The sequence below is a fragment of the Castanea sativa genome, chromosome 8 (assembly GCF_040712315.1).
Source record: "Castanea sativa cultivar Marrone di Chiusa Pesio chromosome 8, ASM4071231v1".
NCBI lineage: Eukaryota > Viridiplantae > Streptophyta > Magnoliopsida > Fagales > Fagaceae > Castanea > Castanea sativa.
In genome coordinates, this window is record NC_134020.1 from 4,157,289 (window position 1) to 4,185,173 (window position 27,885).

The 27,885-nt window shown below is 32.4% G+C and overlaps 1 protein-coding gene across 1 annotated transcript; it reads left to right on the plus strand.

The window, feature by feature from the left end:
- The first annotated feature begins 24,129 nt into the window (after positions 1–24,129).
- On the plus strand, positions 24,130–27,512 carry LOC142608335 (sugar transport protein 10-like). The gene is made up of 4 exons (XM_075780091.1): positions 24,130–24,262; positions 24,966–25,288; positions 26,020–26,649; positions 27,057–27,512. Exons 1-4 carry the CDS (start codon positions 24,130–24,132, stop codon positions 27,504–27,506), a joined length of 1,536 nt encoding a protein of 511 aa, XP_075636206.1. The 3' UTR covers positions 27,507–27,512.
- The last annotated feature ends 373 nt before the right edge of the window (positions 27,513–27,885 follow it).

Consider the following 27,885-nt stretch of genomic DNA (forward strand, 5'->3'; position numbering starts at 1 on the left):
TATGTTTGCAACTCATGCTAAAGGTTTCACTGGTAATCACACTAGTAATCAAGGTCAGAATCAAGGCAATCGTGATGTTAAAGGCCATTTTAAGAAGGACAAACCCATTTGCACTTACTATGGTCTTAGTGGTCATATTGCAGACAAATATTATAAGTTGCATGGGTATCCTCCAGGTTACAAGCATAAGGGAAGTAATCAAGCCATGGCTAATCAAGTTTCATCAGTTTTCCCTCTAGGAAATTTTGGAAATATGGATGGCTTTGCTTTAGCCAATCCACATTTGATGCAAACTAATGCTGGTTTCCTTAACCACAGCTTACAAGCTGAAGCTGTTCTTGCTCCACAAACTTCCTTTGGTGCTCAATTTGCTTCACAGCAAGCTTCTGCTCAAGGTGCTTTCCCCTAGTGTCCCATTTCTCAGGTTCAGTATGAGCAGCTATTAATTATTTGAAAGCAGTCACAGCTTCTAGTTCAGGTATTGGTACTTCTATTGATCCTCAAGTTGCCAATGTTATGGCATCTACTCCAATGGTTCAACCTGCTTTAACCCCTACCTCAGCCTCATCTTCCAATATTGATTCCTCAAATTTTTCAGGTAATCCATTATGGATTCCACCAAATTTGTCACATTCTATTTTTTCTGGCCATGTTATTGATAAACATGTCCAATTCTATTCACATTTCAAGGGATGTCATCTTTTATGAACATATTTTTCCTTTTGCTGCTTCAGACCATCCTTCTCACTCTTTTGTGTTTCCTCATTGTGTTTCTGATGCTTCTCATCTTTTTGGTGCATCTCATGTTTCTAATCCTCCCACATTTACTTCTTCATCTAGTCCTCATCTATCTTATTTCAATTTGGTTTCTTCCCAATCTGATTCATTCATTCCTCCACCTTCTGGTGTGTCTGTTGAGCCAATATTGTGTGACGCATCCTTTGAACCTGTCCTAGATTCTTCCTCACCTCCTTCCACTTTATCTCCCATTGTTGATTCTACACCTATTTCTTCTCCTTTACCCATTTTAAGAAGGTCTACTAGGCCTCACCATCCACCTACTTACTTGTTAGATTACTCTTGTAAAGCAGTTAGTACCAAACCTGCATTTGGTTTGGCCTATGACATTTCAAATGTGCTTAGTTACTCACATATTGGGCCTAAGTTTTCTTCCTTTGTCCTAGTTGTTAGTTCTGTTCCATCAAAACTTGTTTCATTCTTTCAAGCAGTTAAGTATCCTTAATGGAGGGTTGCCATGGACAAAGAAATTGAAGCTTTGGAGCTTAATGACACTTGGACACTAACTCCTTTACCTACTGGTAAGTCTCTCATTGGTTGTAAATGGGTTGATATGGTCAAATATCACACAAATGGCTCTATTGAAAGGTACAAGGCTCGTTTGGTTGCCAAGGGTTTTACCCAAAAGCTTGGTTTGGATTATTCAAGAACCTTCTCTCCTGTTGCAAAGTCTGTTTCAGTCAGAATTGTCTTATCTTTAGCTGCTGTGAATGGGTGGTTTCTTCACCAAATGGATGTTAACAATGCTTTTCTACATGGTGATTTGCTTGAAGATGTTTATATGTCTTTGCCACCTGGTTTTCACAGCAAGGGGGAGCATTTTGTATGTAAATTGAATAAGAGTCTTTATGGATTGAAACAGGCTTCTAGAAAATGGTTTGAAAAGTTTTCATCAACTATTTTGCAAATGGGCTTCATTCAATCCAAGTATGATTACTTATTGTTTACACACACTCAAGGATCCTCTTTTATAGTGCTTTTGGTGTATGTAGATGATATATTGTTGACTGGTAATAACCTAACTTGTGTGCAAAGTTTGAAGAAAGTTCTTGATGACAGATTTGGCTTAAAAGACCTAGGGTCTTTGAGGTATTTCTTAGGTCTTGAAGTGGCTAGAACTGATGCAGGTATAAGTTTAAACCAATGAAAGTATGCCTTCGAAATCTTGAAGGATACAAGTTTTCTAGGTTCCAAAACAGTCAAATTCCCCATGGAGCAGAATCTGAGGTTGTCCAAATATGAAAGCAAACCAATTGCAGACCTTGCCCAGTTTAGGAGGCTTATTGGAAGACTATTGTAACTCACCTTGACTAGACTAGACATTACCTATGTTGTGTGTAGGCTGAGCCAGTTTGTGTCACAGCCAAGAGAGCCTCATGTGCTTGCTACTAACAGGGTGCTTCAATATGTAAAAGGCTCACCAGGAAGAGGTACCTTTCCAAGCAATTCTAATTTACATATCAAGTCATTTTGTGATGTGGATTAGGCTAGATGCCCTTACACTAGAAGGTCCCTGACTGGCTATGCTGTTTTCTTGGGAGATACATTGACTTCTTGGAGGTCTAAAAAGCAAGGAGTTGTTTCAAGGTCCTCAGCTGAGGCTAAGTATAGAGCCATGGCAAGTGTGGCTTGTGAGATGACTTGGGTGCTACAAATACTTAAGGATTTAAAGGTTAATTATGCAAGGCCAGCTATGTTGTTTTGTGACAATCAAGCAGCCTTGCATATAGCTGCAAATCCGGTTTTTCATGAAAGAACAAAGCATATAAAGGTAGATTGTCATTTGGTTAGAGATAAGATCATGGAGGGTATGATTAAGACATTCCATGTAACTACCAATTTTCAGGTAGCAGACATATTTACCAAAGCTTTTGGTTTTCAAGCTTTTGCAAGACTTTCTAGAAAATTGGGTTTAAAGGACATCTTCACTCCACGGGATTTAAAGGCAAAGATCTCAGATCAAGTTTTAGGTCAAGTCTCAGAACTTGAAGTTCAGGACTTGAGGGGGAGTGTTAAGACTAAGATAGTTGAAACAAAATTGAAGGGAAACGGCAGAGCAAAACAACAAAGTAAAAGAAAAACAACAAGAGCAAGATTAAAAGAGCAGATTAAAGTGAAGAAGGAAAATGACATAGTTTTGAGTAATGACTATGATGCACGGACGCGGTAAAATGGGTGCTACACCCGCGTCCGACGTGGCCTAACACGGCGATATGTGAGCGACGCTGCTGCCCGCATGTCGGTGCAGAGTCTGAGTTTTTTTTTTTTTTTTTTTTAAGATTCGCGCCAACTTGGCTTTGATTTGTGCCAAACCAGGCCGATTCGGCTAGAAAAGGCCAAAATCGTTTGGTTGTGAATAAAAGCACTTTCATATCGTTTGGTTGTGAATAAGAAGAAGAAATTACTAAGGTGAAGATAACTGAGAAGGAGATGAAGAAAAGTTTAAAGGGTTGAAAATGAAGCATTGCCGCCGTTGGACTACAAAAATCAGAATCACGTGAAGGCAAAGGGAAACAACAGAGTGTGATTGTTCATGGGCTTTTTGGCTTTGTTGATTGTTCATGGGCTCTGGCTTTGTTGATTGTTAATGGACTTTGGCTTTGTTGATTGTTCATGGGCTATGGCTGTACATTTTGCTTTTAACGTGCCATAGTAAAAATATTTTAATAGTAAGAATACTACTAACAAGCCATAGTAATTTTTAAAAATATTTTAATAATAAAAATATATAGAAAATATAAATAAAAATATTTTTAATAATTTTTTAATCGTTGCACCCTGCCGCACCCGCACCCTACTTTTTCAAATATTGCCAAGTCCCGCACCTGCACCTGTACCTGCACCCGCACCCGCACTCACACCTGCACCCAAATCCGGAAATGCACCCATGCTTCATAGATTAATGAAGGCACTTGCCAGTCATGTGAGTAAAGCAAGACAGAGTTAGTTGTAATATAGGCCAGCTGTCATGCATCCAACGGTGCATTTATATTTCCGTCAAAATAGGAAATCAGTTATTTCAGTTTTGCTCTTTCCCTCCTCTGTTGGTGTATATATAGAAACAAGGGCTTAATTAATTATATACTTTTACATTTTCAAAAATTGATCAATGTGAATTTTCTTTTCTCTCCAAAACCTTTTTGTTGTTTAATTCCAGAAGCTTCATTCTTTACACCCTAAAGTGTACCTGAGCGCAAGTCATAGTCCGCCTTGTTGTTTACATACATTTTCTGCAGAACATTTAAATTAATAAAAGCTTAAACCTTAGAGAGGCCACCTCGATGAGAGTAAGTTCTCTAAAATCTTCTTTAGATAGCATGAAATGTTCTCAAATTATGCCTATGTTTAGCTTACCTTTGAATTTGATATAGCAACTCCATGATCCTCTTGATCAACAAAAAAGGCTCTCCCTTGGGTGTTTGATTGTCCTAATGATTAGGCAGAAAGAAAGGATATTCAATAATAAGAATAGCATATTGCTAGTAATTGGTGAGATGTAATGTGTAAATATGTCCTTGGAGATCTAACAAAGAACAATGGTATTGAGAATGCTAGATATTATCCCAATGAGCAAGAGGATTTTCTGGATATAGCTGAACCACTAACAATGAAGCAAAGAGACTATTTAGCATCGTATCAGAATACCTAAGAAAACCTACACAACAGCATTCACAACAATGGCTTGACAGATTGCTCAGCTTGGCTCAGGCACTAAACTAAATATTCATGTGGATCAGCAGTTTGAGTACATACCTTTTTTATAACATGCATTCATGATATATGTGACACTGTTGCAAGTTGGTCACACAAAAGATGCCTATGACCAATTTTCCAATAAAAAGAAAACAATGACAGGACCTAAAACACCAGTATTGAAGAAAATAAAAAAGTTTTCAAGTATAATATAACTATCATCTGTAACATTGTTTCTTAGAAATCTTGTATGTAATTCCAAAAATTTAGAGTTGGCAAATTCCATGACTAAAATCTTGGGACAAATTGTTTGGATTTGTTATAGGAATAGTGAATAAGATGTGAGTCCAGGTTCTATGATGAAGGTTTACATTGGTTTGTGTTCATGTTGAAGATCATAAAGACTCGAAGCTTGGTAAGTGATCTAGGTGTTGGAAAATCTGGTTTTGCATCTCATAGAAAACACACAGCGGAAGCAACAAACACGGATCTACTTCATTCATGAGAGATAACATGTAACCTTGAATTTTAGAGCAAAGAATAGAAAGCGTACCTTGATGTAGTGAAAATCAAAGCCAAGACTTGAGAATACCTTTAATCTTCATCTCAATTCCACATGGTGCCCAAGAAGTGTGGTCTCTCAATCAGTCTTTATGTACATTGATTCTCAAAGAAAAATCCTTCTTCTTCTCCTTGTAGAGAAAAACTATTTTCTTTCTTTTCATCATACGTACATTTTAACTACCTTGGTAGTTCCTTTATTTAATAACTCCTATTAAATAAAAACTGATTATCTAATTGGGTTAGCCTTTTGGGCCTACCCAATTGGGCTTTAGTTTGTGGCTTTAGTTTGTGGCTTGAGATGGGACCAAAGGGAACAAATAAGACTTTAGCTCCAATGGGTCTTGGGCTTTTTTGTTAACTTTTGACAAGTCCAAAGTTACCATTAATTATATTTAATACCACTATATAAATATAATTGCACTATCGGCCTTATTAATAAATTATATCCAAGACTCTAATAATATCATTTGACCCCTCTATGAAATATCCATAGTGAATAAAGTCATAATAAACTATTACTTTGTAAACAACTATTTTATCATTGAGTATCCAATTTAATCTTTTAGTTATTCACATTTATTGAAATCCAATTTCAATAAATATAAGCTTTAGTAACTCCTTACTAAAGTGGGCGCCCTAAATAACCAGTTCCCATTAAACTTATCTGGAGGGAATATTTCGTGTCTCTACAAAAAGAGATTATGGATTCCATCTTGAGAATATGTGTTCCCCTCAACACTACGTGTGGTTACCAACATACTGAGGTTTTGACCGTGAATGATCGGGTTCACTACCCTCTCAGGATTGAGAGTCTATGAAATTAGAAGTCATGAGATTAATTATTCAAGTGACAATTGTTGATTGAATAATTAATCTCACAGCGGTCCAGTTCAATATGTCTTAACTCTCAAGATACATTAACACATCAACTAGAAGTTTCTACTTCCATGATCAAGACAAATAATCTTAGTCGATGTGTTATAGTTTTTGTAGATGAAACGTCCAATTTCATCACCGACTACGAACTACATTTTGAGTTTACAAGGAACTTGTAATTTACATCTTCTATGACTTTTCACATAAATCACATACAATGCATCTCATAGACTATGATAATGTCCCATTAGTTCATTTATAAATAGTCTCATATAATTAAACAATTTAATTAATTATGACATGCTAATAAATTGGATTTTAGGGCACAAACCCTAAAAATCTCCCACTTGCCCTCAATAACAATTTACCATATATTTGACACTTATTTCCCTTTAGAGTAATTCATAGTCACTCTAAGGCAAGGTTTGAAAACAAGTTTCAGCCAGATTTATTGCATAAATTATCTTTTCTAGTACTACATCACATACTCATATCTCTCTAATGAGACAATACTTACACTTAATGTGTATCTTCACCACCTAAGATGAACACATATCTTGAAGTCCAACTTCATTAATCATAATCAAACTACGAGTCAATATTTGTACAACCATTAACCATCAAATCCTCACTTTAGTGGACAAGCATATAATCCCTCATTCTCCTAAGATATTTGAGTATATGCTTTACTCCCACTAAATTAAGTGATCTTAGATTCAATTGATATTTGCTTACCATACCCACCGCAAAATAGATATTTAGCCTAGTATATAGCATAGCATAAAGACTTCCTATTTATATGGTATAAGGAACTGTCTTAACACGCTCTTCCTTCTATATGTCTTAGGACTATAGTCCTTTATAAAGGAACTTCAAACTTAAAAGGAAAGAATCCTTTCTTGAAGTATTACATGCTATACTTGGCTAGAATCTAATCTATTTAAGCCGTTTGAGATAGACCCAATATCCTAATTTCTGAATTTTAACAAAGTTTAATTCTTGGGATGTGACCAGTCTTTCCCAAGTATTTTATATTAAATTGGACTAGACAAATAAAAACTCCATTGATGGCAATAACTCTACATCATTCCAAATGATTAGAATGTCATCAACATACATTAAGAAATTTATTATTCTATGCAACTTTTACACACATAAGGCTTTTAAATACTTGATCAAAATCAAACAATTTGATTGCTTGATCAAAGATGATATTTTATGATTTAGATGCTTGCTTTATTCCATAAATGAACTTTAAGCAACTTGCATACTAAACACTACTAGTTCTTTACTATGAACAAGTCTAGTTACATCATATAGATATCTTCCTCAAGATTGCTACTAAAAGAAGTTTTCTTGATATCTATTGCCATATTTCACCCAAATGAACTATAATGAATAAGAGAATCTAGATAGAGTCAAACTTGACTATTGGTGAAAAAATCTTTTCATAGTCGAACCATTTCTTTTTTAATAAATCTTTTCGCCACTAGTCTTGACTTTGAAGGTTTGCACCTTCAAATCTATCAATCTCATTTACTTGTAGACCTATTTGAAAACAATAGGCTTAATGCCACTAGGCGCCTCTACAAGTTCTAGACTTTAAATAGAACCTAATTCTATTCACATAACCTTGATCCAGTAATCCATATTCATATCATCTATTGCCTTCACGTAGGACCGATGATCAAATTCATACCCTTGTGGAATGACTTCAAAATTTTATTCCAAAACTATGAATTTATTTGGTAATTGATAATCCTCCCACTACAATATTATACCGATGTAATAGTTATCTACAGAATAATGTCTTATGGTATATCTAATACAACCATCTTGATGATGCTAAGAAGATCAGTAGGCTGGATGCTTTGGACTTGATAGGACCACTTGCTCTCTCTGCGGCCTGAAGAAAAAAGAGAAGCCAATCAAAGGCGACCGGGGCTGCCGGCCAAAAAACCCTCCGATGGTAAAGTTAGTTTTTCTCACTATGTTTTTTGGAGTTCCAACTTTTTTGGAGTAAAATTCACATACCTTTGCCTTGTCTGAATCAGTCTTTATATAATGCCTTCATGAACGGTTATCGAAATTGGGACCCCTCCTGGATTCAAGGAGGATTAAACGTAACTGCCATAACCGTTTAGGAGTTACACTTCTACTTCACAACGGATACATGACGGTTATGCGTGGGATAAGGGATTGTCACATTATATTCGGAGATTCTTCTAAGTATGACCTCCTCGTTCTGTAATTCCTTCGTCGAGTGTGCCTGATAATTCCAAGTGTAGCATACTCGTCCACGAAGCTTTATGTGGACGAGTCCTCTCGGGGCAGGCCGCGCGCATCCCCTGGACGAAGGATGTAGCTTCGCTATCATCCTCTGGACGGCCTTGTCCGTTACCCTCGTCCTGAGGATAACTCCTGGATAGCTGCCGAGGTGATGACCGTCCAGGGACGGTCTGAGCGTTTTCATCCCACATCACATCTCATTTCAAAATGTATTTTATAGTTGTCCTACGACAAATTCTGACATTTTTATTCTAGAACATTCTGCCTTTAAAAGAGCCCTATCCCTCCTCGATGTATACACTAACTTAAAGAAGTCATTGGAACTTAATTCCTTTATGAAAAAGAGCCCTAGATCTTATTATCCTCTAAATAGAATTCATAGACTGGGAATATAACAAAATAATGGTTCTAAAAGCCCATCTTTCACCAATCTTAAATATCATTTAGATTAATAAGATCTAGACATAAGTGCCAAAACATACAATACCAACGGATGGAAACTTTCTCTTTAAAAAGTAAAATATGTAAATTTCCATCTAGAAAAAAATCATGGACAATGCTTAAGCTTTATCAAAACGGAAACACTTTTCTTTTGGTCATACTTTTGAGTTTAATTTCCTTTTGGCAACTACTAGGGCAACTAGCTTGTCCAACTATTTGGTATTATAATTCCTCTTCTTACCACCTTTACCTTTTGGTTCAGTCTAAGAATGTGAATTAAATCATATTGATCCTAGCCTTAGCTTTTTAGGATGTCTTCCGTTGCGTAAAACTCACTCATCAATTCAGATAATATAAAAAGAAGTTATTTATTTTCAAAACAATCTGAATTGATTAAATGATTCTAACAATGACTTATGGATAATATCCATATGAGATTAACAATTAATCTCTACATCCTAAAATTCCAATTCATTTAAAAATATAAAACATTTCCATAAAATGATATAGAATTGGAACTCCTTAAGCCTTTCTTAGCACTCAATATGATTCATATCAAACATCTCATTTAGACTTAATATAAAGTCTAAGTCTAGTTCCAACTTCTGCATCTCATGCTATAGCACAATTGAGATAGTAGCCAATGTAACATTTTAGCATTCCAATGGAGACTATGATCACATCATAAGCTGCCTTCCATAAATGCATTATGTATAGGAAATTATGACAATGCTGAATCGAAACATATTTATCTACTTCAGCTCCTTTAAGCACCATGTCCAAAATTATTTCTTATTTAATGTGATTTAATTAAAATAGTAGTCAAAGAACAAAAATTTATGGCAACTTCAACTTGAGACTATGAACATAATTACAAGGACATTATATTTTGCATCCATAACCATATAATATGGAACCCGAAAACCATACTATACTAGGTGCAACGACAACCTAATCCCGTAATTAATATTCCTTAACATAGAGTGAATACCAACCACTATGATCAGGTGAGAACTACTCTCATTATTAATGCTATCATGGTAACTCTTACCAAACAAAAATAATTTGCCACTCTTCCTTTAACCTCCAAGTAATAATAGCAAGAACTCAGCATAGAGGATACTATCAAACTTAGTCTAGTGTACACCATTGCCTAGACCCATGTGTAGCCACACAAATCTACCCTTGTAAGGTTAATCTAGTATACCATGATGCAAAACACCCTCCGCATGGAACGCAAGGCTCGAGGCCAAGACGTGATACTTGCCCCACACCACTATAAACCAGGAAATCCAATCTTGTAGTACCATAAAATAAACACCCTTCGCATGGATCGCAAGGATTAAAGCCAAGACAAGAAGTTTATCCCACACCATTATGAACCGACAATGGAGGCCGTGAGATCCAACCCTTGAATCTCTCTCCCACCAGAAATTTTAGAACAAGTGGATTGTATTGAAATCATTGTGATCTCATCACAATTTTAACCTTACACATCAAATGTGTTTAATTGTTTAAATTCGATGTGATGTTACTAAGTCACGTCACAATAGTGTAACGAACATTCACGTAATCACAAAGAAGTTTAATCATGTAATCCGTGAAGTAAATACCCTCCGCATGGAATGCAAAGCTCAAGGCCAAGACAAGGTACCTACTCACATTATAATAAACTTAACAAAAGGGTTATTTCAGCACTCCCACTCGTTATTTGGGTTTTTCTTTAAATAATTGTGATCCCATCATAACTAATAACCTTGCACTTGTTGATGACTCTAATCTCATTAGAATCACTGACTAAAATGGAAGTCCTAAACTATTTAGGATTCCTTAAACACTAATGAATCAAAAATTAGTTATATAGAACTCTATCCTTAATTTACTAGATAAAGTATTCTAATCTCATTAGAAACTATATAACTTTAATTAGAATTTTAATCTCATTAAAAACTTCTAATTAAAATAAATTAAGGACTTTAAATCATAAAACAATTTAGGACTAAGAGTTCTATTTAACTAACATCTTAGATCTCACTAGGTATTTTAGTTAGATATTGATTAATAAAAGTCCTTAAATTTTAAGGATTATAAAATTAATCACTATATATAAAACCACGTGTAATCTCATCACACAATACCTTGCCTTCTATCAAAGTTTTAACACTTAGTCAAAAACAAGTGAAAATTCAAAATTTAGTGCTTTTGATCGGTCGAACCTATTACTCGATCGATCGAAAAATGAAGAAATTCATCACAAAGGTTCTGCCTCATTCGATTGATTCTCGATTCCTATTCGATCGATTGAAATTAACATTTGTTCGGTCGAAAGGAATTCTCGATTGATTGAGACAATGAATATTTTCATCGTAGAGTTTCTGCCTGACTCGATCGGTTCTCGATTCCTCTTCGATCAATCGAAAAGTACATTCGATCGATCGAAAGGAATTCTCGATCGATTGAAACTCGCAAAACTAAATTTTTCCAGAATTTTCAAGTTACCTTTTTGACATCTTCATTGTTCTTCCATCAAAAACACTTTTTGATTTTATCAACGAAGATTTTCAAATCAAACATTAAGTTTTTTAAGATTATTATCAAGGACCCTAATATGCTATAAACCCTTGAAAACATAATCCTAACCTCATTAGGAATAAATTTCATAATCCTAGCATTAACATGATAGCATGTATATCAGCAATCTTGATGCAATACCGAAAAATATAATTTCCAGTTTAACTTTCTCAAAGTAACATCATGCATATACAATGCACCAAGAACCAATTTTGAAATGAACATCATGTGGAAATCTATAAATTTAGACTCATATACTCACATGAATCCACAAATGTATATTAATAAACATTATCAATGAAAAAACGTTAAACATCAAAATGCAAACGAACTCATTGATACAGTATTAATATAACATAAAGACAAGAAGTCAAACCATTATTCTATATATAGATAAAGTGTAATCAAACACGTAACCAACGGTATCAGGTGTATATCCTTTCTAATGATTGTAAACCTATCTTGACAATCTACGTTGACAAGAAACATAGCAATTCTTATCCATCGTGTTCAACTCTAATGCAAAGATTAGAAACACACGGTACCAAGCAGAAAGCTATAATCAAGATCTTAACAAATGCATAGAACAAAAACATAATGCAGAATAACTACTGCAGAATTTTAAAAAACACCTAGAAAACAGTTTTTTATTAATTCTTAAACTCAATCACATATTATACAAGCATGATATTGAAAACTTGGCTCTGATACCAATTGTTAGAAAATTTGGTTTTCCATCTCATACAAAATACACAGGGGAAGCAATAAACATGGATCTACTTCATTCATGAGAGATAACATGTAACCTTGAATTTTAGAGCAAAGAATAGAAAGCGTACCTTGATGCAGTGAAAATCAAAGCCAAAACTTGAGAATACCTTTAATCTTCATCTCAATTTCACATGGTGCCTAAGAAGTGTGGTCTCTCAATCAGACTTTATATACGTTGATTCTCAAAGAAAAATCCTTCTTCTTCTCCTTGTAGAGAAAAACGGCTTTCTTTCTTTTCATCATACGTACATTCTAACTACCTTAGTAGTTCCTTTATTTAATAACTCTTATTAAATAAAAACTTATTATCTAATTGGGTTAGCCTTTTGGGCTTATCCAATTGAGCTTTAGTTTGTGGCTTGAGATGGGACCAAATGGAACAAATAAGACTCTAGCTCCAATAAGCCTTGGGCTTTTCTGTCAACTCTTGACAAGTCCAAAGTTACCATTAATTATATTTAATATCACTATATAAATATAATTGCACTATGGGCCTTGTTAATAAATTATATACCAAGACTCTAATAATATCATTTGACCCCTCCATGAAATATCCATAGTGAACAAAGTCATAATAAACTGTCACTTTGTAAACAACTATTTTATCCTTGAGTATCCAATTTAATCTTTTAGTTATTCACATTTATTGAAATCCAATTTCAATAAATATAAGCTTCAGTAACTCCTTACTAAAGTGGGCTTCCTAAATAACCAATTCCCATTAAACTTGTCTCAATGGGATATTTCGTGTCTCTACAAAAAGAGATTATGGATTCCATCTTGAGAATATGTGTTCCCTCAACACTACATGTAGTTACTCAACATACTGAGATTTTGACCGTGAATATTAGATCTCACTCTTGATATATCAAAGTAACCTACATTTCATGATTGGGTTCACTACCCTCACAGGATTGAGAGTCTATGAAATTAGAAGTCGTGAGATTAATTACTTAGATGACAGTTGTTGATTGAATAATTAATCTCACAGCGGTCTAGTTCAATATGTCTTAACTCTTAAGACACATCAACACATCAAATAGAAGTCTCCGCTTCCATGATCAAGAAAAATCATCTTAGTTGATGTGTTATAGTCTTCGTATATGAAACGCCCAATTTCATCACTGACTACGAACTTCATTTTGAGTTTACAAGGAACTTGTGATTTACATCTTTTATGACTTTTCACATAAATCACATACAATGCATCTCATGGACTATGATAATGTCCCATTAGTTCATTTATAAATAGTCTCATATAATTAAACAATTTAATTAATTATGACATGCCACTAAATTGGATTTTAGGGCACAAACCCTAACACTAGGGACCAAAATCCACACATTAGAGACTATGTTTTACTTTTGGTTCCACACCTTGCATAGAACATAGTTTAGAATCTCCCTATCATATGGCCTTTTTTCCTTGGTAGGAATAGGCAAGTAAATTCCTTCCCGAAATTCCTAGCCAAATAATTATAAAAATTGTCAAATATGTGTATTTTTCTACTTCTTGAAAAACAAAATGGTGCTTCCTTTGTTTCGTTTGAGTAAAAAATTCACTTTGTTGATTGACTGAATTGGTTATTTGGTTGACAAGAATCTAGGATTTAGGAAAATCTGATTTAAAATAAAAAGCCTTGGATCATTCAATCGACCCAATATGTTTTGAAACCTTTTTTTTTTTTGGGGGGGAGGATAGAGGGGAGTCAATTAAAACCAACAACGCAGGAGATTGAGGAGGATGTAGGTACCATCAGGCCTCTCTCTCTCTCTCTCTCTCTCTCTCTATATATATATATATATATAAAGTTAAAAATTTATTAGAAAAGGAAAAGAAAATGATACAAAAATTTATGTGTGAAACCTTTCGGAAGAAAACAACTCAAAATAAAAGAGAGACAATGAAATCAACAAAAGACAAGGAGGGGGTGCCACCTAGAGCCTGTATCCAATCAAACAACGACCAACATATGCTCTTTAATGACATGCACGACCATCAGACCCGATTATTACTTTTGTACCCAAAATCCACATGACACATAACGGCAAGGCTCACCACATCTTAGCTCCTCTGTGGTGCTGAAACCAACCTTGCCAACATTCCAACAGTTCAACCATAGATTTAGGCATCACCCAAGCCAGCTCAAACAAAGTGAAGAAGGACCATATATCTGTTGCCATAGAACAATGAAGAAGCAGGTGATCAATGGATTCCCCACTGCACTTACAAGTTACACATACGATACCAATCAACTATCAAAATGTGTTTCTTATGAAGATTTTCAACTGTTAGAAATTTCCCAAGATCTGTAATCCACACAAAGAATTTCACCTTTCTTGAAACCTTAGCCATTCAAATAATCTTCTAAGGGGGGAAAACTGTTAGTAGAACCCTTGAGAGCATTAGAATATGATCTTACCTCTAACACTCCTCTCCTTTTTAGATGGTAACCACAAGATCTTCCCATTACATTTTTCTCTGAATAGAAATCACATAGCTTTCTATTCTGATACTAAGTGACAATAGAATATTACTAGTACCACAAAATAGAATTCAAACAGTTTAGATAAATAGTTTAAGTAGAAGTTGGGGGTTACCTGCCTAAGCAAAGCCTAGCTAAAACACTATCAAAACACCCACATACCTAATTCAAAAAAAAAACACACTCACACACAAAATTGAACCAAACTATTGCTTCTACGACCAAATCAATGGATACCCACTACACCACCAACCCAAAAGAACACAAATTTAACCCCAACCATCAACAACAAAACAATTAAAAATTCACATAATCAGAACCCCAAAACAAAGTTTCTTTTCTTTTGGTAATGGTTACCTCCTTAAGCTGCCTTAACTAAAATGCTATCAAACACCCATAACCCTAATTCAAACACTACACACAAAATTAAACCAACCCATTGCTTCTACGACCAAATCAACAAATACCCATTACACCAAAAAGCCAAAAGAACACAAATTTAAACTCAACCAACCATCAAAATTACACAATCGGAAACCCAAAACAGAGTTATTTTTACCTGTTTAGGCTGGCCACGGCGCTTAGACAAGAGCACAATCTGGCCGTTGAGAGTGTTCCATGCTCAAGCTTCGAAGCAGAGTTGAAGAATGTCAGTGACGTCCTTCTTTGTTCCGGCGACCTCGCCGGAAAGCCTCATTTGCTTTTCCACATTCAGCAATTGCTCTATCGATGACTCTGGATTCCCTCCTCCTTCCTAAAAAATAAATTTATCCAAATACTGAATCAATCAAAACCCAACAAAAAGATTGAAAATTTAGCTTCAATTTGAAACTTTTAAATTTGTTTACCATTGTAATTGTTCTGTGTAAGATCGAAACCCTAGTTGAGAGAGAGAGAGAGAGAGAGAGAGAGAGAGAGAGAGAGAGAAAGTGTGATGTGAGAGAAAGTAAAATAAAATTGATAATAAAGAGCTGCTTGGGTTGACGGAGAACAAAGAAAATAATTAATAAATAAAAAAAAGGAGAGGAGGTAGAGGCATAGGTGTGGGAGAAAGAGAACCAAAAAAAAATGAGGAAAAACAAGATGAAATAGGCGCGAAAAGGGAAGCGTGTGAGAGGGAAAGTGAAACGTGTTTTGTTAAACAAATCATTTTTTCTTTTACAATCTTGCTACAATGGACTGCTAAAGATAGAAGTCCACTGTAGCTAGATTGCAAAATTAATAGGATTTAAGAGCATTGATGGAGTATGTTTTTTACAAAGTTGATGCTAAAATTTAGCATATATAGCATTTAGCATTCTTAATGAGAATGCACTTACGTTAAACAGAGTAATATCTTTGGTTTGGGACTTTAGGGTTAGTTATTGATAAGGTGCAGTCTGATCCAAGTCTGAATAAATAATAATAATATTAAGAAAAACTCTAGGAACACAAAATTTTATAGCCTCTTGTCATAACTGGGACATGGTAGAATGTGATTAGTGAAAAAAAAGTGATAGATCTAATGTGTAAGTAATGGTTAACTATTCACAGTTTGTCAATCGGATGTAATTTACCATTTGCTCTTTAAACTCATCTTTTATGCAATATTTTAAACTACAAAAACTTAAATTTAGACAATTGATTGATGACATGGATATTAACATTTAATTACCTTGAAATTTTGTAAGCATGAAAAATATATGAAGATAATGTAATTTAACAGTATATTTGTCAAAATTAACATCGAATTAAGAAATATAGGGTGGGTTCAAGATACACCTAACATAACTCTAAAAGATGTTACACCACCCAATAACTTATTTCATGCCAATCTTCATGCCAATCGGATGTAATTTACCATTTAATTTATCAACTCATCTTTTACGCATTATTTTAAACTGCTAAAACTTGAATCTAAACAATTGATTGATGACATCACTATTGATATTTGATTACCTTGAAATTTTGCAAGAATGAAAAATATACGAAAATAATGTAATCTAACGGTAGATTTGTCAGAATTCACATCGAATTAAGAAATACAGGGTTGGGTTCAAGTTACACCTGACGTAATTCTAAAAAATGTTACACCACCCAATAACTTATTATTGAATTCATATTTTGAAAATCTAACTGTTGGATTATATGTTCAATATGGTCTTAACATGCATGCCAATTTTAATGCCAATCGGATGTTATTTACCATTAGATCTATAAACTCATCTTTTATGCATTATTTTAAATTACTAAAACTTGAATCTAGACAATTGATTGATGACATCACTATTGATATTTGATCACATTGAAATTTTGCAAGCATGAAAAATATACAAAGATAAGGTAATCTAATGGTAAATTTGTCAAAATTGACATTCAATTAAGAAATATAGGGTCGGGTTCAAGTTATACCTGACGTAATTCTAAAAAATATTACACCACCCAATAACTTATAATTGAAGTCATATTTTGAAAATCTAACCGTTGAATTACATGTGCAATATGATTTTAATATGCATGCCAATTTTCAAGCCAATCGGACGTAATTTACCTTTAGATCTATAAACTCATCTTTTTCGCATTATTTTAAACTACTTAAACTTGAATCTAGACAATTGATCGATGACATGACTATTGATCTTTGATCACCTTGAAATTTTGTAAGTATGAAAAATATATGAAGATAATGTAACCTAACGGTAAATTTTTCAAAATTCACATTGAATTAAGAAATATAGGGTCGGGTTCAAGTTACACATGACGTAATTTTAAAAAATGTTACACCACCCAATAACCTTTTATTGAATTTATATTTTAAAAATTCAACCGTTGGATTACATAATTTATATTTTCTCAACATGCATGCCCATTTTCATGCCAATCGAATGTAATTTACCATTTGATCTATACTCAATTTTTATGCATTATTTTAAATTACTAAAACTTGAATCTAGACAATTAATTAATGACATCACTATTGATATTTGATCACCTTGAAATTTTGCAAGCATGAAAAATATACGAAGATAATGTAATCTAATGGTAAATTTTTCAAAATTCACATTCAATTAAGAAATATAGGGTCGGGTTCAAGTATACATGACGTAATTCTTAAAAACGTTACACCACCCAATAACTTATTATTGAATTTATATTTTAAAAATCAAAACGTTGAATTACATGATTTATATTTTCTTAACATGCATGCCCATTTTCATGCCAATTGGATGTAATTTACCATTTGATCTATAAACTCATTTTTTATGCATTATTTTAAACTACTAAAATTTGAATCTAGACAATTGATTGATGACATCACTATTGATATTTGATCACCTTAAAATTTTGCAAGCATGAAAAATATACGAAGATAATGTAATCTAACAGTAAATTTGTCAAAATTCATATTCAGTTAAGAAATATAGGGTCGGGTTCAAGTTACACCTGACGTAATTCTAAAAAATGTTACACCAGCCAATAACTTATAATTGAAGTCATAGTTTGAAAATCTAACCGTTGAATTACATGTGCTATATGATTTTAACATGCATGCCAATTTTCAAGCCAATCGGACCTAATTTACCTTTAGATCTATAAACTCATCTTTTTCGCATTATTTTAAACTACTTAAACTTGAATCTAGACAATTGATCGATGACATAATTATTGATCTTCGATCACCTTGAAATTTTGTAAGTATGAAAAATTTATGAAGATAATGTAATCTAACAGTAAATTTGTCAAAATTCACATTGAATTAAGAAATATAGGGTCGGGTTCAAATTACACATGACGTAATTTTAAAAAATGTTACACCACCCAATAACTTATTATTGAATTTATATTTTAAAAATTCAACCATTGGATTACATGATTTATATTTTCTTAACATGCATGCCCATTTTCATGCCAATCGAATGTAATTTACCATTTGATCTATACTCATTTTTTATGCATTATTTTAAATTACTAAAACTTGAATCTAGATAATTGATTAATGACATCACTATTGATATTTGATCACCTTGAAATTTTGCAAGCATGAAAAATATACAAAAATAATGTAATCTAACGGTAAATTTGTCAAAATTCACATTGAATTAAGAAATATAGGGTCGAGTTCAAGTTACACATGATGTAATTCTTAAAAACGTTACACCACCCAATAACTTATTATTGAATTTATATTTTAAAAATCAAACCGTTAGATTACATGATTTATATTTTCTTAACATGCATGCCCATTTTCATGCCAATTGGATGTAATTTACCATTTGATCTATAAACTCATTTTTTATGCATTATTTTAAACTACTAAAATTTGAATCAAGACAATTGATTGATGACATCACTATTGATATTTGATCACCTTGAAATTTTGCAAGCATGAAAAATATACGAAGATAATGTAATCTAACGGTAAATTTGTCAAAATTCACATCGAATTAAAAAATATATGGTTGGGTTCAAATTACACCTAACGTCATTCTAAAAAATGTTACATTACCCAATAATTTATTATTGAATTCATATTTTGAAAATCTAATCGTTGGATTACATGTTGTATATGATTTTAACATGCATGCCAATTTTCAAGCCAATCAGATGTAATTTACCATTAGATATATAAACTCATCTTTTATGCATTATTTGAAACTACTAAAACTTGAATCAAGACAATTGGTTGATGAGATCACTATTGATCTTTGATCACCTTTAAATTTTGTAAGCATGAAAAATATACGAAGATAATTTTATTTAACAATAGATTTGTCAAAATTCACATAGAATTAAGAAATATGGGGTTGGGGTCAAATTACAGTTGACGTAATTCTAAAAAATGTTACATTGCCCAATAACTTATTATTGAATTCATATTTTGAAAAATCCAACCATTGGATTACATTCTTTATATGTTCTTAACATGCATGCCAATTTTCATGCCAATCGGATGTAATTTACCATTTGATCTATGAACTCATCTTTTATGCATTATTTTAAACTACTAAAATTTGAATCAAGAAAATTGATTGATGACATCACTATTGATATTTGATCACCTTGAAATTTTGCAAGCATGAAAAATATACGAAGATAATGTAATCTAACGGTAAATTTGTCAAAATTCACATCGAATTAAAAAATATATGGTTGGGTTCAAGTTACACCTAACGTCATTCTAAAAAATGTTACATTATCCAATAATTTATTATTGAATTCATATTTTGAAAATCTAACCGTTTGATTACATGTCGTATATGATTTTAACATGCATGCCAATTTTCAAGCCAATCAGATGTAATTTACCATTAGATATATAAACTCATCTTTTATGCATTATTTGAAACTACTAAAACTTGAATCAAGACAATTGGTTGATGAGATCACTATTGATCTTTGATCACCTTTAAATTTTGTAAGCATGAAAAATATACGAAGATAATTTTATTTAACAATAGATTTGTCAAAATTCACATAGAATTAAGAAATATGGGGTTGGGGTCAAATTACAGTTGACGTAATTCTAAAAAATGTTACATTGCCCAATAACTTATTATTGAATTCATATTTTGAAAAATCCAACCATTGGATTACATTCTTTATATGTTCTTAACATGCATGCCAATTTTCATGCCAATCGGATGTAATTTACCATTTGATCTATAAACTCATCTTTTATGCATTATTTTAAACTACTAAAACTTGAATTTAGACAATTGATTGATGACATCACTATTGATATTTGATCACTTTGAAATTTTGCAAGCATGAAAAATATACGAAGATAATCTAATCTAACAGTAAATTTGTCAAAATTCACATTGAATTAAGAAATATAAGGTCGGGTTCAAGTTGCACCTGATGTAATTCTAAAAAATGTTACACCACCCATTAACTTATTATTGAATTTATATTTTGAAAATCCAACCGTTTGATTACATGATTTATATGTTCTTAACATGCATGCTCATTTTCATGCCAATCGGATGTAATTTACCATTTGATCTGTAAACTCATTTTTTATGCATTATTTTAAACTACTAAAACTTGAATCTAGACAATTGATTGATGACATTACTATTGATATTTGATCACCTTGAAATTTTGCAAGTATGAAAAATAGACGAAGATAATGTAATCTACCGTAAATTTGTCAAAATTCACATTGAATTAAGAAATATAGGGTCGGGTTCAAGTTACACATGACGTAATTCTAAAAAATGTTACACCACCCAATAACTTGTTATTGAATTTATATTTTAAAATCTAACCATTGGATTACATGATTTATATTTTCTTAACATGCATGCCCATTTTCATGCCAATTGGATGTAATTTACCATTTGATGTATAAACTCATTTTTTATGCATTATTTTAAACTACTAAAATTTGAATCTAGACAATTAATTGATGACATAACTACTGATATTTGATTACCATGAAATTTTGCAAGCATGAAAAAAATACGAAGATGATGTAATCTAACGGTAAATTTGTCAAAATTCACATCGAATTAAGAAATATAGGGTTGGGTTTAAGTTACACCTGACATAATTCGAAAAAATGTTACACTACCCAATAACGTATTATTGAATTCATATTTTGAAAATCTAACCGTTAGATTACATGCTGTATATGAATTTAACATGCATGCCAAATTTCAAACCAATCGGATGTAATTTACCATTAGATTTATAAACTCATCTTTTATGCATTATTTTAAACTACTAGAACTTGAATCTAGACAATTGATTGATGACATCACTCTTAATCCTTGATCACCTTGAAATTTTGTAAGCATGAAAAATATACGAAGATAATTTAATCTAATAGTAGATTTGTCAAAATTCACATAGAATTAAGAAATATGGGGTTGGGGTCAAGTTACAGTTGACGTAATTCTAAAAAATGTTACATTGCCCAATAACTTATTATTGAATTCATATTTTGAAAATCCAACCATTGGATTACATTCTTTATATGTTCTTAACTTGCATGCCAATTTTCATGCCAATCGGATGTAATTTACCATTTGATTTAGAAACTCATCTTTTATGCATTATTTTAAACTACTAAAACTTGAATCTAGACAATTGATTGATGGCATCACTATTGATATTTGATCACCTTGAAATTTTGCAAGCATGAAAAATTTACGATGATAATGTAATCTAATGTTAAATTTGTCAAAATTCACATTGAATTAAGAAATATAGGGCCGGGTTCAAGTTGCATCTGACGACTGACATAATTCTAAAAAATGTTATACCACCCAATAACTTATTATTGAATTTATATTTTAAAAAACTAACCGTTGGATTATATGATTTATATGTTCTTAACATACATGCCCATTTTCATGCCAATCGGATGTAATTTACCATTTGATCTATAAACTCATTTTTTATGCATTATTTTCAACTACTATAATTTGAATCTAGACAATTGATTGATGACATCACTATTGATATTTGATCACCTTGAAATTTTGCAAGCATGAAAAATATACGAAGATAATGTAATCTAACGGTAAATTTGTCAAAATTCACATCGAAATAAAAAATATAGAGTTGGGTCCAAGTTACACCTGACGTAATTCTAAAAATTGTTACACCACCCAATAACTTATTTTTGAATTCATATTTTGAAAATCTAACCGTTGGATTACATATTCTATATGATTTTAATATGCATGCTAATTTTCAAGCCAATCGGATCTAATTTACCATTAGATCTATAAACTCATCTTTTATGCATTATTTTAAACTACTAAAACTTGAATCTAGACAATTGATTGATGACATGACTATTGATCTTTGATCACCTTAAAATTTTGTAAGCATGAGAAATATACGAATAATGTAATCTAATAGTAGATTTGTCAAAATTCACATCAAATTAAGACATATAGGGTTGGGTTCAAGTTACAGCTGACGTAATTCTAAAAAATGTTACATTGTCCAATAACTTATTATTGAATTCATATTTTGAAAATCCAACCATTGGATTACATTCTTTATATGTTCTTAACATGCATGTCAATTTTCATGCTAATCGGATCTAATTTACCACTTGATCTATAAACTCATCTTTTATTTATTATTTTAAATTACAAAAACTTGAATTTAAACAATCGATTGATGACATGACAATTAATATTTGATCACCTTAAAAATTTATAAGCATGAAAAATGTATGAAGATAATGTAATATAACGGTAGATTTATCAAAATTCACTTTGAATTGGGAATTATAGAGTTGGATTCAAGTTACATGTTTTGTAACTCTAAAAAATGTTACATCACCCAATAACTTATTATTGAATTCATATTTTGAAAATCTAATTATTGGATTACAGGTTCTATATGTTCTTAACATGCATGCCAATTTACATGCCAATTGGATGTAATTTACCATTTGATTTATGAACTCATCTTTATGCATTATTTTAATGGGAAGAAATGTTTATTCACTTTTGAGAGAGAGAGAGAGAGAGAGTACAAAAGGCTAAAATTCTTGAATTTTAGGCTACCATTTTGAAATTGAAAGTGCTATTATTTTTTTTATGGGTACAATTGTTTAGAAAATAAGGACAGACATTTCTTATATAGGATATATATAAAAAGTTTTTTTTTTAGACGGTAAACAAAAGGTTCATTTAAAGAATACAAAGTGCTATATGTTTATGCGTTTCTTTTTATTTTTCTTTGAATTTTAGAATAACTTTTATTTCCAAAAATAAAAAGTATATTTTAATAATTTTTTGCGAAGGTCAATCGTGACCCTCTCAAATAATTTAGTATTAGTAAGAGCATATTTTTAACCCACACAAAAAATAAACTTTTTGCAAGGGATTTTTATTGTCCCTCGAAAATAATTTGTTGGGAACATTCCCCTCCAAAAATTTTGAAATTTTAATGATTATTTGTGAAGGACGATCCTAGTCCGTGCAAATAATTTAGTATTAGTGACGGTTTTTTTCAATCGTCACAAATAATACACTTTTTGTGATAGATTTTTAATAATCCCTCGCAAATAATATGAAGGGAAAATTTTCCTCCAAAATATTAGTATTTGTGACAGTTATAACACATAATTTGGACAACTTTTTTTTTTGGTCTCAAATATTTCACATTTTACCAAGTATTTGCGAAGGCTTTATTTTACTATCACAAATAAGATTTTTTGAGAGAGTTTTTTTGGTACATCAAGAATTCTTGATCGCTAATAGACATTTTTTCTTGTAGTGTAGTGTGTTATTAAATTTCCCATCATACGTCAACATTGCCTAAATTTAGACTTACAGGAGAAAGACCAATAAATGTTTATTTCACTCCTAATCTTTAGACTGTGCAAACACCATACCCAAACATTCAATGCCTTACGTTTCGCAAAATTTGTATAAAGCCATTTTTTCAGGTTTCACACCCATTTGGGAAGCTTAATATGGCAGGAACTTTAAACGGTGTCAAAGCTATGGTAAAAGACAAGGAGGAAAATAAATTTCATCAGTGAGTTTGTTACCCATTTTTGGTAGTTTTGATAGTATAAATACGAAGGTAGGGATACTTTTGAGAGATCCTTATAAGCTTAGAAAGAGAGAAATACTTTTGAGAGTCTGGTCTTCTTTGTTATCCAAATTAGTGATTGTCCAGAAAGATGGCAGGAGGAGCTTTTGTTGATGCTCCAAGTGGGAAGAGCTATGAGGGTGGTATCACCGCCTTTGTAATTTTCACTTGTGCTGTTGCTGCCATGGGTGGCCTCATCTTTGGTTACGATATTGGAATCTCAGGTTAAAAATTAAGCTGCTCTCTCACTCCTCTTTATTCTTTTGTAATCCTCCAATTCACTCCCATTTTCAACAAATATGTAACATATGATATTTATTTTATTTTTAAATGCCACATGTTGTGCATTTAATAAAATTTTGAGGGAATCAAAGGATTCAATGGGAGAGGATCTTATCCCATAAAAAATGCATATAGAGTTTCTAGCAATTTTTTTTTTTTTTTTTGGTTTTCAATTTCTATTTATTTCGATTTGTTCCAATGAGGAAGAAAATCAAACATACTAATAGGCAAATAGCACTCTTATATGGAGACCTACCCAATAGCACTTTTACATATTTAGATTAGGAAAATGTTAAAAATAATCTTAATTTTATTACGAAAGTCTTATGAAGTGATATGATAATCTAGATGATTAGTGTTACAACAAAAAAATATTAATTTTATTTATTTATTTATGTTTTGTATTTAAAAATTGACACAACAATATATAAGACATGTAATATAATTTGTAGTATCGTCCAAAATTGGATTTAAATCATTAGAACTGGACTAACATATCAAGCACAAGTCACAAACATTCTAATAAGACCAGAACTTAACATTGATATAAAATTATCTAAACATGAAAACATACATGCATGAAAAAGATATTTGAAATTTTTTTTCTTTTTTTCATGTTAGAAAATTTCTTGGAAATTTTTGCAGGAGGGGTGACTTCAATGGAACCGTTCTTGAGAAAGTTTTTCCCATCGGTTTACAAAAAAATGAAAAAAGCCGGTAGTGGAAACGAATACTGCAAGTTTGATAGCCAGCTCCTAACATTATTCACATCTTCCCTTTACATCGCGGCATTAGTAGCTTCCTTCTTTGCTTCTGTTGTTACTAGGAGATTTGGCCGGAAAATGTCCATGTTTATTGGAGGTTTGGTTTTCTTATTCGGTTCTATCCTAAACGGTGCAGCTGTGAACATTGAAATGCTGATCATTGGTCGCTTATTGCTTGGTGTTGGTGTTGGATTTGGTAATCAGGTATAAATTTTAGTCCATAGTTACTTGACTCTCTCTTCAAAGGGCCAAAGGCTTAGAGTGTTTATTTTGGACTTGCTAGATCAAAGTTGGGAATCTATTTATGTTTAAAAGAGCAACTACGAATAAAGACAAATCAAATTCTTTCTAGGTTAAAATCCAAATTACCCCATTAACTTTAGTTTAAGTGGGTTTTCATTTTCGTCTTTAGAGTTTATTTTTTATTTTCTCAGTTTAGTGCTTAAACATTCCATTAGTCTTTTTGTTCATTCCTGCCCAAAAACTATAGGAATCACAATATGTTATGTAACATCGTTTTACTGGATTTATTGGTAGTTTTGTGGACAACAATGGATGGAAGGACCAACTTGATAGGAATATTGTAAAAGTTTAAGGGCAAAAATGTCAAAAAAAAAAAAACTCGAAGAAAATGGTAATTCACTTGAACTTAAAAGTGTAATTTCATTTGATATCAGATTTATTTTTTTTCATTTTTTTTTAAATTTTATAAAAGATAAGAGCTTGGTTTTTTTTCACCCCTTATAGAGTAACAAACTTAGATTAAATATTAAAAGCTCATCAAAATGAGTTGATTTTTTTACACCTAACAAATAGGTTGATGCGTTTTAATCTCTTCCTTGGTGTTTATATGATGTTTTCTTAGGCAAGAGCTAAGAACATGATCTAGGAACTCGAGTTTTGTCTATGTTTAATTAATTGTCTATTGAATGCAGGCGGTTCCAGTGTATCTATCAGAGATGGCTCCAGCAAAGTATAGAGGAGCACTCAACATTGGTTTCCAAATGGCCGTAACAGTAGGGATTCTAGCGGCCAATCTTATTAACTATGGAACGGCACGGATCAAGGGTGGATGGGGTTGGAGACTTTCTTTAGGTCTTGCGGCTGTCCCTGCAATATTGATGACTATAGGATCTCTTTTCCTTCCAGACACTCCGAATTCCATACTAGAGAGAGGCCACACTGAGAAGGCAAAGCAAATGTTACGAAAAATTCGAGGCACTGACAATGTCGACGAAGAGTTTCAAGACCTTTTTGATGCGACTGAGGCTGCAAAGAAAGTAGATCATCCGTGGAAGAATATCATGCAGCCAAGATATAGACCTCAACTTGTCATTTCCGTTCTCATCCCATTCTTCCAACAACTCACTGGCATTAATGTGATCAACTTTTATGCACCTGTTCTCTTCAAGACCCTAGGATTTGGTGCCAATGCTTCACTCATGTCTGCTGTTATAACTGGTACTATCAATGTTGTTGCTACGTTTGTTTCCATCTTCACGGCTGACAAGTTTGGAAGAAGGATTTTGTTCCTTGAAGGTGGCATACAAATGATTATATGCCAGGTAAACTTTGAAATATGCATGTTACAACTAATACGGAATAGGTTATAATTTTAAAGTTCAATTGACACGTTCTAGTGTTTTCAATAGAGATATTTAGTATTTAAATCTCCCTTCTCCAACTATTGAAAAAAAAAAAAAAAACCTAGAGAAAAAATGACTAAAATCTAAATTTAGTTTTAAAGTTTACTATGATTCTTATTTTTGAACAGTCAATTTTCTATTTTTATGCTATGACTTCCAAAAAAAAAAAAAAAATCATGGCTTTGTCCCTAATTGTGTGGACTTCAATCATGATTTGTCACGTCATTAGTTGTGAAAATGATTACGAAATTTGTTAGGTCTTATTTTTCTATTTCTAACCCCTCTTTTCTATTTTTTGACATGGTAAGATGTTTGCTTCATTGTAGGCTGCGATTGGAAGTATGATAGGTATTTATTTTGGGGTCAATGGTGACGGAGACTTGTCAAAGGCTCAAGCCGATATTCTCTTATTTTTAATTTGTGCTTATGTAGCAGCATTCGCATGGTCTTGGGGGCCATTGGGTTGGTTGGTACCTAGTGAAATCTGCCCTCTAGAGATCCGATCGGCGGGCCAAGCCATCAACGTATCTGTCAACATGTTATTTACGTTTGTCATTGCTCAACTTTTCCTCACTATGCTTTGCCACATGAAGTTTGGTCTCTTTTTTTTCTTTGCTGGATTTGTCATCATCATGACTATTTTCATATCCTTCTTCTTGCCCGAGACAAAGAACGTAAATATAGAAGAGATGATTAGAGTGTGGAAGGCACACTGGTTTTGGGGAAAGTATATCCCAGACGATGCAGTCATTGGCAAACATGAAAGGTCTAATTAGCTCCACAGCAAAGGCCGCTTTGAAGAAGCCAATAACCAAGTACTTTCTTTGTTTATAGCATAGGTTGATATTTTGGTTCTGATGCTTAGTAGAAGAATAATAATAATTAAAAAAAGAAAAAAAGAAAATAAAAAGATAAAGTTTAAAGGGGATAGAAATGGTAAAAAAGTTTGTAGTTCTAACATTTTCCAAATTCCCATCAACTTGACATTTCTGAATAAAATTTTTCATTTTATAAGAATTTGCTCGTGTTCTCTGTCTAAATCTCTTAAAGTTTTGAGTTTTCCTTTAAGATTTACATATTTCTTCAATAAGAAAAATTTTCCCTTTTTTCTATATAAAAATTTTAAACTCAAGCTCTTAATCTCCACTTGTAATT

Bases quoted from the DNA above. Each gene is read 5' to 3' on its own strand.
- LOC142608335 (XM_075780091.1), top strand. From the start codon at position 24,130: ATGGCAGGAGGAGCTTTTGTTGATGCTCCAAGTGGGAAGAGCTATGAG. The intron at 24,263-24,965 runs GTTAAAAATTAA...AAATTTTTGCAG, and splicing joins TTACGATATTGGAATCTCAG to GAGGGGTGACTTCAATGGAA. The intron at 26,650-27,056 runs GTAAACTTTGAA...GCTTCATTGTAG, and splicing joins TACAAATGATTATATGCCAG to GCTGCGATTGGAAGTATGAT.